Source organism: Dromaius novaehollandiae, chromosome 20 (genome assembly GCF_036370855.1).
Source record: "Dromaius novaehollandiae isolate bDroNov1 chromosome 20, bDroNov1.hap1, whole genome shotgun sequence".
In the NCBI taxonomy this organism is placed as follows: Eukaryota; Metazoa; Chordata; class Aves; order Casuariiformes; family Dromaiidae; genus Dromaius; species Dromaius novaehollandiae.
Window position 1 is genome coordinate 14,606,125 of NC_088117.1, and position 13,755 is coordinate 14,619,879.

The following is a 13,755-nucleotide window of genomic DNA, read 5'->3' on the forward strand; positions in this document are numbered from 1 at the left end:
TTCTCATATTGAAGAGGAGTAATAGACTAAATTAGCTCCAGTTTGACAAGCTTATACCCTCCCAATAATGAACTGATATAATTTTTAAGCTTTTTATTCCTAGAAAAGCAATAATGGAGAAATTAAAATAAAATTAACATAGTGCAACAACATTTTTGAAAATAGATATGTAAACCCAATCACGTAGCCCATGATCAAATACATGCACAAAATAGACTGCAAACTGTAATAACTGCTGCTCAATATACCTATGCTTAGGATAGCAAAGATGTTCTCTAACACAACATGTGCAAAAGAAAGATGCAATTTTAATAGCTTTAAGCTAGAACAGGATTAAAAAAGAAAAAGAAAAAAGAAAGAATCTCCACATACACCATTACGAATACAGACAGGCAAAATAATAACAATTTTCTAACAGAATTTTAATATTAACATCTTGTCCATCTGGGTCTTGATTCAAAGTATCTAAAACATACCCAACTTTTAAACACACTAGCAAACCTTTTCAAATCAGTATTATACATAAAAGTTAGTGTCACCTACACACCAAGCAATTAAAAGCAGAATCTTGCACCAATATAAATGCTACATAAACAACCTTTAGAAAGTTAGATATTTTAGCTTGAACTTATACAAAGACCGGATTTACATTATCACTCAATTTGCATAAATTGACGTATTCCCCAGCAGATTCTAGACTGCATGCCTCTTTGGCTGTCCCTTCTTAGCTACCACCTAGATCTTTGCTCATCATCTTTTTGACATACCATATCATCTAATTTATAAACATCCTGTTGTTACTATTAACTCTCTTTACTTATTTTCTTCACCGGATTACATCCTTCCTCAGTCCTGACCTGGTTTACATTAGAAAAACATTATTGTTCTAGTTACGCCGATTTTAAGAGTAATTTTTGTCATATTAGGGTGAACTGCCAGCATTGAAATACTTAGGTTAGTTTAGTAATGGCTCAGACAAGTTTGACTCAATAATTTAGAATTTACTTATACTGCAAAACTAGTACAGATGAGCTGTACTAAAACAATGATGAGATGATTCTAATTAAAAAAAACAGTTTTAATACATTTTTACAGTACCTAGGAATGTACTCCACCTCTCTCCCCCATTTGCTTGGGAACATAGGTACTGTTGTATAAATGGATGGTAGCAAGGAAGTGAAGTTCCCACAAGCTTTAACAGTTTCGAAAGTCAAAGCAGAAAGCAAGTTTGCACATATCTGGTAATCTAAATTTAAGCATGCGTTTTTAAGATCCCGCTGTCAAGCCAGAAGTTTTGTATTCCTAAAATTTCACGTTGGAAAGCATTTCATTCGGCGGGGGAGGGGTTCGGCAGGAAGGGCTGAGTGCAAACGGCACCCGGGTGACCACAGCAACGCAGCCTGTACGCCTCTTCGGCTCCCCCTGCCCCTACCACCGAGATCTTTACTCGTCAACCCTTCAACATACCGTATCGGTTAATCTGTTTTCACAGGGGATGCGGACACAGTCACAAGCACGCTAAAATAATCAGGTAATTTCACAGTTACTGCATCAGCGTTGCCTGCTTGCACCAGCAAGACGCTGGAAAGGCTGCAAAACCGGTCAGAAGACACTGTTCTGGCTCTGCCCGCGCCACCTACAGCAACCCCAGACGGAGGCGGCCGCAGCGCCGGGACACCTCCCGCTCCGCTGCCCGGCGGCCACCCGCCCCCTCCGCGCCGGGACCGCCGGGCGCTGCCGGCCCCGGCCCCGGCCCCGGCCCCGGCCCGCGCCTCGCTCCCGGCCGCTGCGAGCCGAGCACCGCCTCCCCGCTGCCGACAGCGCGAGCCCGCGCCGCGCCCCAGCCCGGCCCCCGCCTCCGGTACCGCTGGGTGAGGCTGAGGAGCCGGGTGGAGGCCGCTTCTGCGCCGCTCAGCTCCATGCGGGCGGCGGGGCGGAGGCCTCGCCCCTTCAGCGTCGCTGCCGCGGCTCTGTCCCGCGCGGAGGAGGCGGCGGGGGCTCCGCGCGCACATCCCGCTGCCCCGGCGCGCGGCCCCGCGCGCCCGCCCCGCCCCGGAGCCACTCGGCGCCGCGCCGCCGCCGGGGCTCGCCGGGAGCTGTAGTCCGGGCCGCGGGCGGGCGGCCCGCCCTGCGCCGCCGGCGGCAGCGCCCCCGAGGGGAACGCGGGACAAACGGCTCGCCGGGGCACGGCCCCGCGCCCCTCCACGAGAAGGGCCGCAGCCGCGCCGCCCTGGGGGGCCGCCCCTGGCGAGCACTCACTTGGTAAATGCGGGGGCTAAGGGAGAGGGCTCCTGTGGAGTTATCTCATATCTGGCTGCTATTCAATTGCAGAAAACTTGGACGGAAACCTTCCCCACAGCAACACCCTTCGCAAGGTTTCCACACACCTGTAGTCTCTGCTGCATCCTGGAACTCATGCTTAGTGCCACTGCTTTTGCGTCGGTAAGGGCATTAAAAGGTATTCTCAACACCCTCACCTACAGCTCAAAACCTATAGAAATGCAGTCACCTCAGAGACTTATATTCCCTTACCAGAAGAAGGAATGACAGTGCTATGCAGTATTATTTCTTTAGCAAAGTCAACAATTCAGACAGCACAAGGACAGAGTCTGTGGTTTGCTAGGCAGCATCAGCCCATTTCATTGCAAATGAGTCTTCAACAACCTCCAGCTGTATGTCTTTAAAAGTCTAACAACAAAATGGCAATGCTTTGAAGTGCATGAAGCTCTTTTCTGTTTTCTCCTTTTACACAAATATTCACAATGGTTCTTTCTCTATTGTTCCAAGAAATAAACAAACCATAAGCATTACACAAAACAAGATTTTCTTTGCATAGCCACCTCCCTTACAACATCCTGTTAACAGTTCTTTTCTCATTCTACCAAACAATAAGCACGCAAAAGAAAGAACAATAAAGGCAATACAGCAAAATAAGAAAATAAAGAGATTTGTTGCAAATCCATTGGCTTGGATGCTGTCTAGTTAAAATTACAGTTGGCAGCTTGTAGCAATGGTAGATGTTTCTTATTCTGTGCCGGGTGTTGCAAGATGCAGCATATCTGCTGCAGTAACAGGCTGACAAGAGACAGAAATAGCAGAACTGCCTTAGCTTTATTTGGAATTACAGCTGATTCTTTGCCAAGTTCCCCCATATTCCCCCTAATAAATAAATAAATAAATAAATAAATAAATAAAAACTAGCCTATAAAAACATATTCTATAAGCATAGGTGTTGAGAAACAGAAAGAGATGATGTTTTTAAAAACAACAGAGGAAAAAGCCCACAACCTATGAATTAAAAAACAAAGTCTGAGAAATAAAAGTGTCAGAGTATTAAGAAAAAGGAGCAATTCACTGAAAAAGATATGGAATGGTAAAAAACTTGAAGGAAAGTACAAAGCAAAATAAACCCCTTCTTTCTCTGTTTTCTTTGCAGAACTACATCTGCTTTAATCTGCTTCCGCCTTTTAATAGCATGCATCACTCAAGTGCTTCTGTCTGGATTATATAGACCAACAAAGAGCCTGGCTCATCAGCCTTCTGATATCTGCACTCTCACAGATTACAAACAGTACTGTACTACTCTTAAAACAAGGACTTTTCATCATTACTTCAGTTAAGATACTGTAAAACGATTTCTTACTTTTTAACAAACTTTAGGACAGATGAGATCCTCAGCAGTGAGGAACTTGTAGACAGGGAATATAGTTTGAAAATGACTGCAGAATCTCAGACAGGAATAGAGTTGGTATATCTCAACCTAACAGTCCCACAGATAACACTAGAATTAAGATGTCAAAACAACTCTATTATTCTATTTTATCTTCTCAACTTTCCCAACTCTGCCAAAAAGCACAAACCCACTTCTAGTCACACTTTTAAAGGATGAACATTCCCTTCATAACCAAACCTTTCTGTATCTCTCCACTGGTGAAGTATCTCAAATCTTCCCCTGAGCATGTAGTACAGAGCATTTAGATAATATACAATGATCCAAAACAGAAGATGCGTTCCATTTATTTTTATTATTTGAAATCAAAACTATTCATCTTTCTCATAAACGGATTGCTACAAAAAAGACAAATCTAAAAGTGAAGCTCCCAAGAACACACTAAGTCACAAAATTTGAGTGTTTTGTTCTGTTTGTAAATGCTTGCAAAGCCAATAATAAGGTCACAAAACTTCTGGGAACATAGAGGACTAGAGTAAAATGGCTTAAATTCTGCTGAAGTCCACATTGCCAGCATTCCTGTCTGGTTGGCTTTGAGCCTTCAGATGTGCTTAGCCAGTTAGAAACTGCTGTTTACTGACGTAAGGACTTAGGTAGAATTCAGACCACTCAAATCTTGACCAGGAGGTCTGCATTACCTTCTGCCCAGACCTAAGCACTTCTGCTACAAGTAGCAGAAACCAGCCAATTCCAAGATAGTCAAGCAGACAGGTCAGGTTTGCTGTAGAATGTCGCTACTCATTCTAAGATGCAATGCCAGAGTCACTTCACATTATGCAATTAAAACAGTGCGCCTGCACGATGACTTGCCTGCCAGATGACAAGCAATGGAATTACAGAGGCATCTAAACAGCCTTGTACCGAAACTGAGGAAAAGCCAGTGATCACAGTTTGCACAGGGAGCAGTAATGTGGGAGAGAACAGATGAAAATACCAAATTTTTTTTTCTTATATGTAAAAAACCCCCAAACTGCCACAATAGCAGTCTTTGAAGTGTAGTCAGCATCATATTTGAGATCAGAGAAGCAGAAAGCATCTTAGTGTGCAACAGAGATTGTGGTATAGGAATGGCAGTTCTGGTCTAACTAGGAATAAGGGAAAAGTTCTGGCAATGATACAGCTGAAGCAAAGAGGGGTGAAAATCCAAATAAAATCCAATAAACCCCAAACCAGGATGCTAGCTTAAAAAAAAATCAAACCTGGGAAAAAAACTTCAATGAATATTTTTAAAAGGGCTAACACACAGAACTTGTAACTTATGTAAAAAAGAAAAACTATTAAACTGTATGTTTTTCAGGAAAAATGATACCTTACATGGCTAGAACTAAAGTAGTTATCTTCTAAAAGGCACTAGAAACTTCAGAATATTGACTGAACTCCAGTTATTTTTGCACCAGCTGTAGTTGAACCAGCTGTTTCCATAAATACAATTATTCTCTAATTAAAATATTTAAGACACCTCAGTAAAGCAGCAGATAAAGAAAAAAAGTGGTATCAGTTTTTAAGAAACTAAGGGAACTTTGCTTTTCAAGAATTCTTAATTTCCCAAATGGAACAATTCATCTCTACAGTTCTCTGTTCATTTTTCAGTGATTTGTAAAACAAAACTAAAGGGAAAGGATTTCTTTTCCTGTAGGTAAAAACCTTCTTATGTCTCTGAGTATACGTGTGTGCGCATATCTGTACATATATTCAAAGACCTAAGTATATTTGAATATATGTAGAACACACGTCAATAGAAGGAAATGAAGCCTTATTAAAAGCCGGCAGGTTCACATCCCACAGACCTCTCTTCAGAGACTTTTCGTTCGCTGGTTTGTTTAAGACAGACCTCCGAAGGCACTGTCTACTTCCCCTTGTTTCAGGGTCATCGCCAGGCCGGCGAGGCCTCTGCCAGACGACGGGGAGTGCGCGGACGCTGTGCGCCCCTCCCCGTCGGCGGTTTCGGCCGCCGCCGGCCCGGCCGCCCCTCAGGACCCGCGCTGAGGGGCCCCCGCCGCCCGCGCTCCCCGGAGCGGCGGGGCTCCGAGCGCCCCCGCCGCCGCCGCTCGAGAGCCCGCTCCTCTCGGACGCACCCGAGCCAGGTAGTTACCAGAGGACTCTCAGAGGCGCCGGGCACCAGCAGCAGCTGGCGGGGAGGCTGCCCGGCGCACCTGAGAAGGGCATCGAGACGCCTTCCCGCCGCGGCACCCCCACGCTCCCGTCGGTTGCGGCGCTCCCCTGCTGAGGCGGGCCGGGCGAGCGCTCGGCGCGGGAGCCGCCGACTGGGGGTGCGCTGCGGCCCGCCCGCCCCCGCGCCCTCGCCGCCTCCGCTGCGGCGCGGCGCCTCAGCAGCCCGGGGACCGGCCGCAGCAGGCCAGGGCGCAGGCCGCGGAACCCGGGCCGGCGCCGGGTCCTAGAGACCGCGGGCCGCGGCAGCGGAGAGGGCGCGTCCGCAGGCGGGATTCAACGCTGCGAGAACAAGGCTTGGCTCGGTCACGCCTCCCGTGTCCGTGGAGGTTCATGAGACTAACAGGAAGGGCTGCCAGAACAGATCTAAAAGCAAAAAAAAAAAAAAAAAAAAAAAAAGTTGGAAACGCGCTAAACCACACCTGCCTCAGCCTGCTGTTCTCCTGTGGTTCCTGTTGTTCCCATGAGCCCTCCCTCTAGGCTGCAGGGCCGGGACCTCGCTGCCGTTGGCCAGCAGCAGCACCTGATGCTTCCCTCTGTTCCACGGGGAAGCTGGAGCTGTGAGGAGCGAGGCGCAAAGAGCTGTTGGTGTGCTGCGGCAAACTGCACTGTCTCGGGTAGGAAGTCAAACCAAGAAAGCAGGAAGGGACAAAAAGTGGGTACTTGGCTAATGATCATCCTAAAACATAGAAGACTTCTCAGCCCAGAACAAAAGTGCTTGAGTTGGAGTTTGGATGATGCAGAGAGTTTGTGACTGGAACATGAAAATCTGGGTGCCCATCCAGGGCAAGTGGGAGCCTGCCAGAACAGTCCTGTGACTGCTGGACGCATCTCCGTGTACGAGCAGCGCTCTCTGGGCACTCCACCCCCACATGAGACAAGAGGGAGCCGCAGACTGCATGTTGGTAGGCTTACAGTTGCCATGAGGCTTCTTCGGGTGACATACACGGTAACAGGAGAGCTAGGAGTACCAGAGCTTAAAAAGCCTATGAAGCTTCTAGTGCTCAGAGGGGTGCAGGGCACCATGAAGCGGTGACGGCAGCCATGTCACGCCGTGCGGCACGCCGGGAAAGGCGAGCTCCATCTCCCGCTGCGCACCTGCCACAGAGCTGCAGCCCTGTTCTTGGGGGGGGCGGTCAGCACAATGCAGGCCGGGCTGGGCTGGGGCTACTGGAATGGGAAGTACGAGGTGGGCTGTTGACTCCGGCACGGAGCGCAAGCGGCTGTGGGGGACTCAGCGCCCCTCTCACTCTGTCATTTGTGGCTGGGGAGCCGTGGGCAGCCCCTGCCACAGAGGAGGCACCCGCGGACCCGGGCGTGCAGCAGGCGGAGGCCCTGAGGGGAGCACCCCGCGACCACTGTCTGCCGGTGGAGGCCTCAAGGTGGCTGGCATAGCCGTGAGGCACTCCCACCGGTGCTGCCCTGCCTTGGTCCCGAGCGGCTCCACTCCACTGCCCTGGGGCCGTGTGTCTGGGCATCTCTGGTTGCAGCTGCTCAGAAGGGTCTTTCTGCATCGCACTGGCTCCATGTTTCCAGGGGCGGTTGGGCCAGTCCGTGACCTTGCTGTCTGCCCTGGCTCTGTGCAAGGCTTCAGCCCCAATGGTTTCCCTCTCTCCCTCAGGCCTCCCGAGTCTGTGTCTCTTTTGCGCAGGCTTCGTCTTTGTCTTGCTGCTCTGTCCCCCGGTTGGGCTCTTTATTACGAAACGATCCTGTTCCCACGCATGCTGTGGTGGGAGCCGCTCTGGGGGCCCAACTCACTCTGATCCTGTCGTTGGGAAGGCACAGGTTTGTCGATCCCATTGCCCAGGAGGAGTGGGCACTGTGGTCAACACCGAGGAGCTGCTATGCAAGCAAGCTGGCACTGGGGTCATGCTGCTTCCAGCTGGGCTCCGCCAAGGAGGAGACATGGCGTCCAAGAATGGAGAGTCATTAAAAATATATATTTTTGTACATTTCAGATAAACACAGTTCATGTTGGTGTGCTGGTCATTATTGGTCGCTCTGTTTTTCTTACATTCTTCCCTTGCTCTTTCGGTTTCCTGGTTTTCTTTTCTGTATTTTAGCAGCATTTTTTTTCTCTGTTGTATTTTTAATCTCATGTTTTGTTTTCTCCCCACATCTGCTTGAGTTCCCCTGCCCTTAGCTGGTCCCCCCCCCCCCCCTCTGTTTCCACTATGCTATTTCATGCTTAATTTTGCTGTTGTCTGTCTTTCTGTATTTTTATTAGTTGATTCTTTCTGCTGTATTTTGGGGCTAGGAGGCTGGGGTTTTGGGTTAGGGGTGGGTGGCTTTGTTTTCAGGGTTCTGGAGGGTTTGGGTTGCTGTATTTGGATTTGGGGTTTGAGGCTTTGGGTTAGGAATTTGGGGTTGAGTTTCGGGTTAGGGGTTCAGCTTTGAGGTTGGCAGCTTTGTGTTAGAGGTTTGCGGTTCAGTATTTGGGGGTATGGGTCGGGTTACAGTTTTAGGGTTAGGAGCTTTGGGTTTGGAGTCAGGGTTACGGGCTTGGGATGAATGGTTGGGGGTTAGTTGTTTGGGATCAGTAAGCTAGGGTGACAGGTTAGGACTCTGGAGTTTTGAACTAGGGATTTTGGCATTGGGTTGTCAGGCTTTGGGTATGGGGATTTGGGGGTTTGGGGCTACAGCTTAGTGGCTTGGGGTTTGAGGTTAGAAGATATGGGGTTGGCTCTGGGGTTTTGAATTAGTGGGTTATGATTACAAGTTCAGGGTTTTGCTTTAGTGTGTTGGAGGTTTGAAGAAAACTGGAGATTTATTTTACAAGCTCAGAGGGAATAAAATGCACGTATAGTATACTAAGGCACAAACAGTACTGAGGAACAGTTTCATGAACAAGTAGATCAGTTGACTTGGAGTTTAACTGCTGCAGACCAAAGAAGGAATCCAAAGATGAGAAGGAATGGATACTAGGGCTGGCTGGAAGACAGAAAATCATTATAGACTCTCATAATATATCACATGCAGGAGTCCAGGAAGCTCTAAAAATAGAGTGCAAGGAGTTTTGTGTGGCCACATACAAAGCAAGAACTGAGCACATAAGTTTTGAAGCAAGAAGTGAGCACTTTGAGTCCATCCCTCTGCCTCTTCCTGCCCCATGCCTCTTCGCCTCCATCTGGCTGCTTGTGCATCTGTTCTGTCCTCTGTCCAGCGCTCCATCCCTCTTTTACTCTCTGCCGCTTCCTGTCCCTCTGTCTGGCCCTTCATCCCTATTCTTCTTTTGTTTTCCCCTGTGTGCCCCATCCCTCTGTCCAGCTCTCCATCCCTCTCTTCCTTTCTCAGTCCCTCTGTCTGGCTCCATGTCCTTCTATCTGCCTCTCCATCTCTCTTTTTCCATCCCTCTCTTGTTCCTTCCCTCAGTCTCCTTCCATCCTTTTTTCCATCCCTTCATTGGGCTCTCCATCTGTCTTTTTCTTTCCCACTCCCTCTGTCTGCCTCTCCATCCCTTTGAGCATTTCTCCATCCTTTTACTCTCCCTATCACGCTCTCTGGCTGCTCCTTGCTCTATCTGGCTACTGGTCCCTCTTTTCCTCTCTCCATCCCTCTGCCTACCTCTCCATCCTCTTTCTCTCCCTGGCTCCCCATCCCTCTGTCTGCCTCTACATCCCTCCTTTCTTCTCTTTCACTCCCTGTTCCTTTGTTTGGACCCTGTCACTCTATTTGGCTCTGTGTCCCTCTCCTCTTGCTGTACCTCAGTCTGCATCTCCATCCCTCTCTTTCCTATTCCATCCCTGTGTCTCCCCATCCCTCTTTTCCTGTCTTCCACTCCCTGTCTCTCTGTCTGGCTCTCCATCCTTCTCTTTTACTCCTCGTCATGCTCCCTGGGCCACAGTCCCTTTGTCTGGCTCCTTGTCCCTCTCTTTATTTCTCCATCCCTCTCTTTCCCTTTTCATTCCTGCCTTCAGCCCTCCCCCACCATGCCTGTCTTTGGACCCCATTTCCCTCTTGCCTTTAGGGCTGAGGTTCTTTCCCAAAGCAGGCAGTATGTGCACCCTTGCTTTTGCAGACACAGATGGCCTGGAGGTGCGAGGAGGTGTGCTGGCCCTCAAACAGGATTTTGGCGTGAAGTCCCCAGGGGGCTGTCCGTGTGTAGCACACATGCCTGAGGGTGTTGGTGAGTCAGAGGAAGATACCAAGTGGCTGTCAGTTACAGAGCTGTTTCTCTGCCTTTACTGAAGCAAATCGATTTACAGATTGGCTTTCACATTTAGAGACAAACCTTTCCTCAGGTCCTGCAGGGGCTTCACAGCATGCCTGCAGTAACACATGGTCAGTGAGGGAAGTGCTAGAATGATTGTTTGCACAGAATAAAGAAAAGGTGTTATCTTACGTGAAGGGGAGTGAGGACTGGCTGTCCATTTCTACCATTTTTAAATTGAATGAGCCTATAGCCAGAGGTAACTGGATATCTTATTTCCTGTGGCACTAATGGGAATTAATACCTAAGTATCTCTGTGACCATGTGAAAAGGTCTGTGGCTTCTGTGCAAATCCATTTCTCTTGCAGCAGTTTGTCTTAATCTTGCAATGCATTTGGCACTTCAGGGCGGTGCATAATTTCTACCTTTAAAATCTCATCTCTAATATGCTTGCAGAAGTTGCTGGGGAGGCCCTACCAATGGCACACGGAAAAGATGTCTTTGACTACATGCATTGGAAACACCGAGAGCCAAAGGCTCCAAGTGAGTAATGGCTTGTCTACGTTTGCTCCCTGGCCCCATTGTCATAGCTTTTCAGGAACAGTGATACTTGAGATCAAGTGTATATTCTGTATTTGAACATTATTGTGAAAAGTGTATGTTACTGATGTTTTAAAATACATCTATGACACCGGGGTATCATGTGTAATGAAGACTAAATGCTGTAATACCTCATTTTTATATTGTCCTCTTGTAGAAAAGCATTTAGAGCAGATTAAAACATTGATGGTACTGTTTTGCTTATTGAATGGAATATGATACTAAAAAGCCATAGTGAAGGTGAAGGGGATACAGTGGTCAGACCCTCTGGAGAAAGTGTCTTATGATTTGCTATAGGGTGTAGTACAACTTTTACCAGACAGTAGTATCTCTTTAAGTCCTGGAGAGCAGAAAGTTCTGACTTGAAGGCAAAATGTTTTGTTGTCTTAAAGTTCTTGCAGTTTGGTTGCAAGAAGGTGGCTATCAAAAGTAATGACAATTCTGAGGAAACTTAAAAGACAGTATTTGGCTTTTCCAAAAGTCTGTGTACTTTCATTCCTAATACCTGTAGTAATCAAGCCAGGTAAATGGTATATGGGAGATCAAGCCAGTAGTCTTTTTTGCAGAGTAATAGCCTGCAGGCTGTGATCTCTGCTCAAAAAGCTGAGATATTTTAGAAACTGAACTTAGCTTGTTACCTGCAGGACTGCAAAAGATGATCGGAACACTGATACTTTTCATGCTTTAGTGTGGTAGGCATAATCTGTACAAATATCCCTTACCTGTTTAATCTTAAAAACTGGGCAGAGTGTCAAGGAAATAGTGCAACTTTTCTGGCTAATTACTTTGTGTAATAATTTATAAAAACGAGAGGTTTGAAGTCCTAAACGATTAAGACTATTTAGTGGTTGTGAATTGTCTCATTGAGTATGTATTACTTTTTTTATGCAGCCTTTGGGTAATTATGTCTGCAGAGCACTTTGGATTGTTCAAATGAAAGTTCTGACAATTCAGACTTCTAGCATAAGTGGTTTGAGTATACTATGTACAGCATCTGCGTGTAGCACAAGGCACTTAAAAATAATGAAGGATCAGATTAGGCAATAGCAGTGAATTAATACTGGCATTGTACACTTAACTTTATAACTGAACTTATTCACATAGTTCTAAAGTTTCTGAAACTGGTTTGTCCTTTATATAAATATTAGGGAATTGAGACAATTTTATTAGAATGATATGATTATTCTTATAGCATTTAAAGCCCAGTGTTAGTATGGGTTTTTTTCCTATATTTCATAGTCTCATAGTATCTTTCTTAGTATGTTTCTTTTCTTTGCAAATATGTGTTTGAAAAATGGGCAAGGAGGAAGGAAAGAAGGGGTGGGGGAAGCACCTAAAACTAGTTCCAACTGACCCCCGCACACAAGTAGATGGAAGCCTTGGCTTCTTGTAGTACTGATTACGCAAAACAATGTATATTACTCCCTGCTAGCTGCCAGACGTATCGAGTAGTGCTTTTCAAAACATTTTAATGCAGCAAAAAAGAGTGTTTGTGTGCTGAGTTTCACAGCTAAGCACACCTTTCCTTTCTTCCATGCTTAAAAATATATAATTGGGACACCTAAGGGTTCCCCAAGAGAAATGAAGAGCAGAAATGTCTCCAATTTCCAGGGCTAAAGTTACAGCTTGGCACACAGTTATAGAATGCAAAGTCATTATTATCACAGCTGTTATTGAAATACTACCTTTTTGTGCAAATATAAAGTGAATATACCACAAAAGCTGTGCATAGCTTCTAACAGGGATGTTGGACTAGATGTTTGAGAGAACTGGAGCACACAGGAAAAGGAAATGGGGTAGGTGTCTTGAAAATTTTTCCTATCTTGAAGTGGGATAATAAAACCATTCCCTGCACTGGTGTTGGTGATAATCTCAGTAATGGAGATCATAAAATCTGCTGGGGCAGTTGCTTCCATGGCAACATCATTAAACAGTTGAGGGCCATTTGGCCTTCAAGTGGACTTAATAAAAATATTCCTCTGGTTTTTGAATGAAACTAATGTTAATTTAGCTTCCTTGCTTGGGAGAAGAGAGGGGAATCCCCTTGCACTGCTTCAGCCTATTGGATGTAATGCTGTGTAACATTCAGGTTTGTGAACTGAATGTAAGTACTGGCTGGTTACAGGTTCTGTCTGTCTCAGAGGCTGCTGTTTCCAGTTGTCATTTCCGCTCTTTGAGAAACGTTTCATCTTTTTATGTGGATATATCTTAACTGTTTTACTGTCATGACTAAGTGTAAAACAAATATTGTGTTGTCATTGCACATGACCTCCCTCATGTGGTGCTTGTTAGTATACATATGCTCTTCCCAGGAATGACCTGCTTTTTTTTTTTTCTTTTTAAAAAAAGAGAACACCTTTCTGACTTAATATCGAAGAGCATGGTGGATGTGTTTCTAAGGCTAATGTGGTGTTGCAGGAAGCAGCTGAGAGCAGTCAATAGCCCAGTGTTCCAGTCATGCTGAGACAGAAGGAGAAGAATGAGCTGCTGAGATCCCCTAGAGACTGGAGAAAGAGGAAGAGACTCCTGATAGGAGGATTAGTGCAACCCCAAGATCATTATATGGGTACTGTAACTGGGGAAACAGCAAGCTGACAGAAGAAAGCTTTGTGTGAAATAAAGGGTCCTTCCCATCAGTCCTGAGTAAGAGGGTTGCATTTCTTACAGCAGCATATCCATAACTTTTCTGGTATATGCAGACCACAGCGGGAGTTACTGGAAAGGAGTCAGGAGCAGAGCTGGAACAAGGGACCTGTCGCTCTTTTCCCTAACTAGACGGAAGCATCTGTAAGCACACCTGCCATAAAATGGTGAGGACCAGGCAAGCCCCACCAAGGCTGGGGCCCTTCCCCTGGGCACTGCCTGCTGGCACCGGCAGCCCCGCCACCCCCACGGCCTGCTCCGCCTGCTCACCGGGGCGCCCCAGTCCCCGCCCTGGGGCGCTGGGCCCAGGCACTGCCGACACTCCTCAGTGCTTCTGTGCCCGGTGCTGCCATCGCCTCTGGGGCACGGGGTGCGCCTGAGGTCCCCACCATCGTCTCCTTCTGCAGGACAGAGGAGCCCAGCGGGGAAGCACAAACGGATGGACCGGAGGGGCCGGGAGCTG

General features: G+C 47.0%; 1 protein-coding gene and 1 long non-coding RNA gene across 11 annotated transcripts in view; one reads left to right on the forward strand and one right to left on the reverse strand.

The window, feature by feature from the left end:
• GARNL3 (GTPase activating Rap/RanGAP domain like 3) overlaps positions 1–6,094 on the reverse strand; it is a 61,733-nt gene extending 55,639 nt beyond the window's left edge. For 5 of the 8 annotated variants that reach the window (XR_010392424.1, XM_026112187.2, XM_026112184.2 and 2 more), the window contains exon 1: positions 5,823–6,094. Coding sequence is in view for 7 of the 8 variants with exons in the window: in XM_026112187.2 (XP_025967972.1) it covers positions 5,823–5,896 (74 nt within the window). In the remaining variant the exon portion in view is untranslated. Of the gene's footprint in view, positions 1–1,865; positions 2,145–5,822 lie in introns of those variants that run through there. The other 3 variants (XM_064524014.1, XM_064524013.1, XM_026112183.2) reach the window with 2 other exon arrangements.
• Positions 5,467–13,285, forward strand: LOC135330396 (uncharacterized). 3 transcript variants are annotated; one of them, XR_010392426.1, is made up of 3 exons: positions 5,467–5,814; positions 10,506–10,592; positions 12,999–13,285. It is a non-coding gene; the product is annotated as an uncharacterized LOC135330396 (long non-coding RNA). The 3 variants fall into 3 exon arrangements; XR_010392427.1 differs by lacking the exon at positions 5,467–5,814 and adding an exon at positions 6,152–6,848; XR_010392425.1 differs by lacking the exon at positions 5,467–5,814 and adding an exon at positions 6,257–6,804.
• The last annotated feature ends 470 nt before the right edge of the window (positions 13,286–13,755 follow it).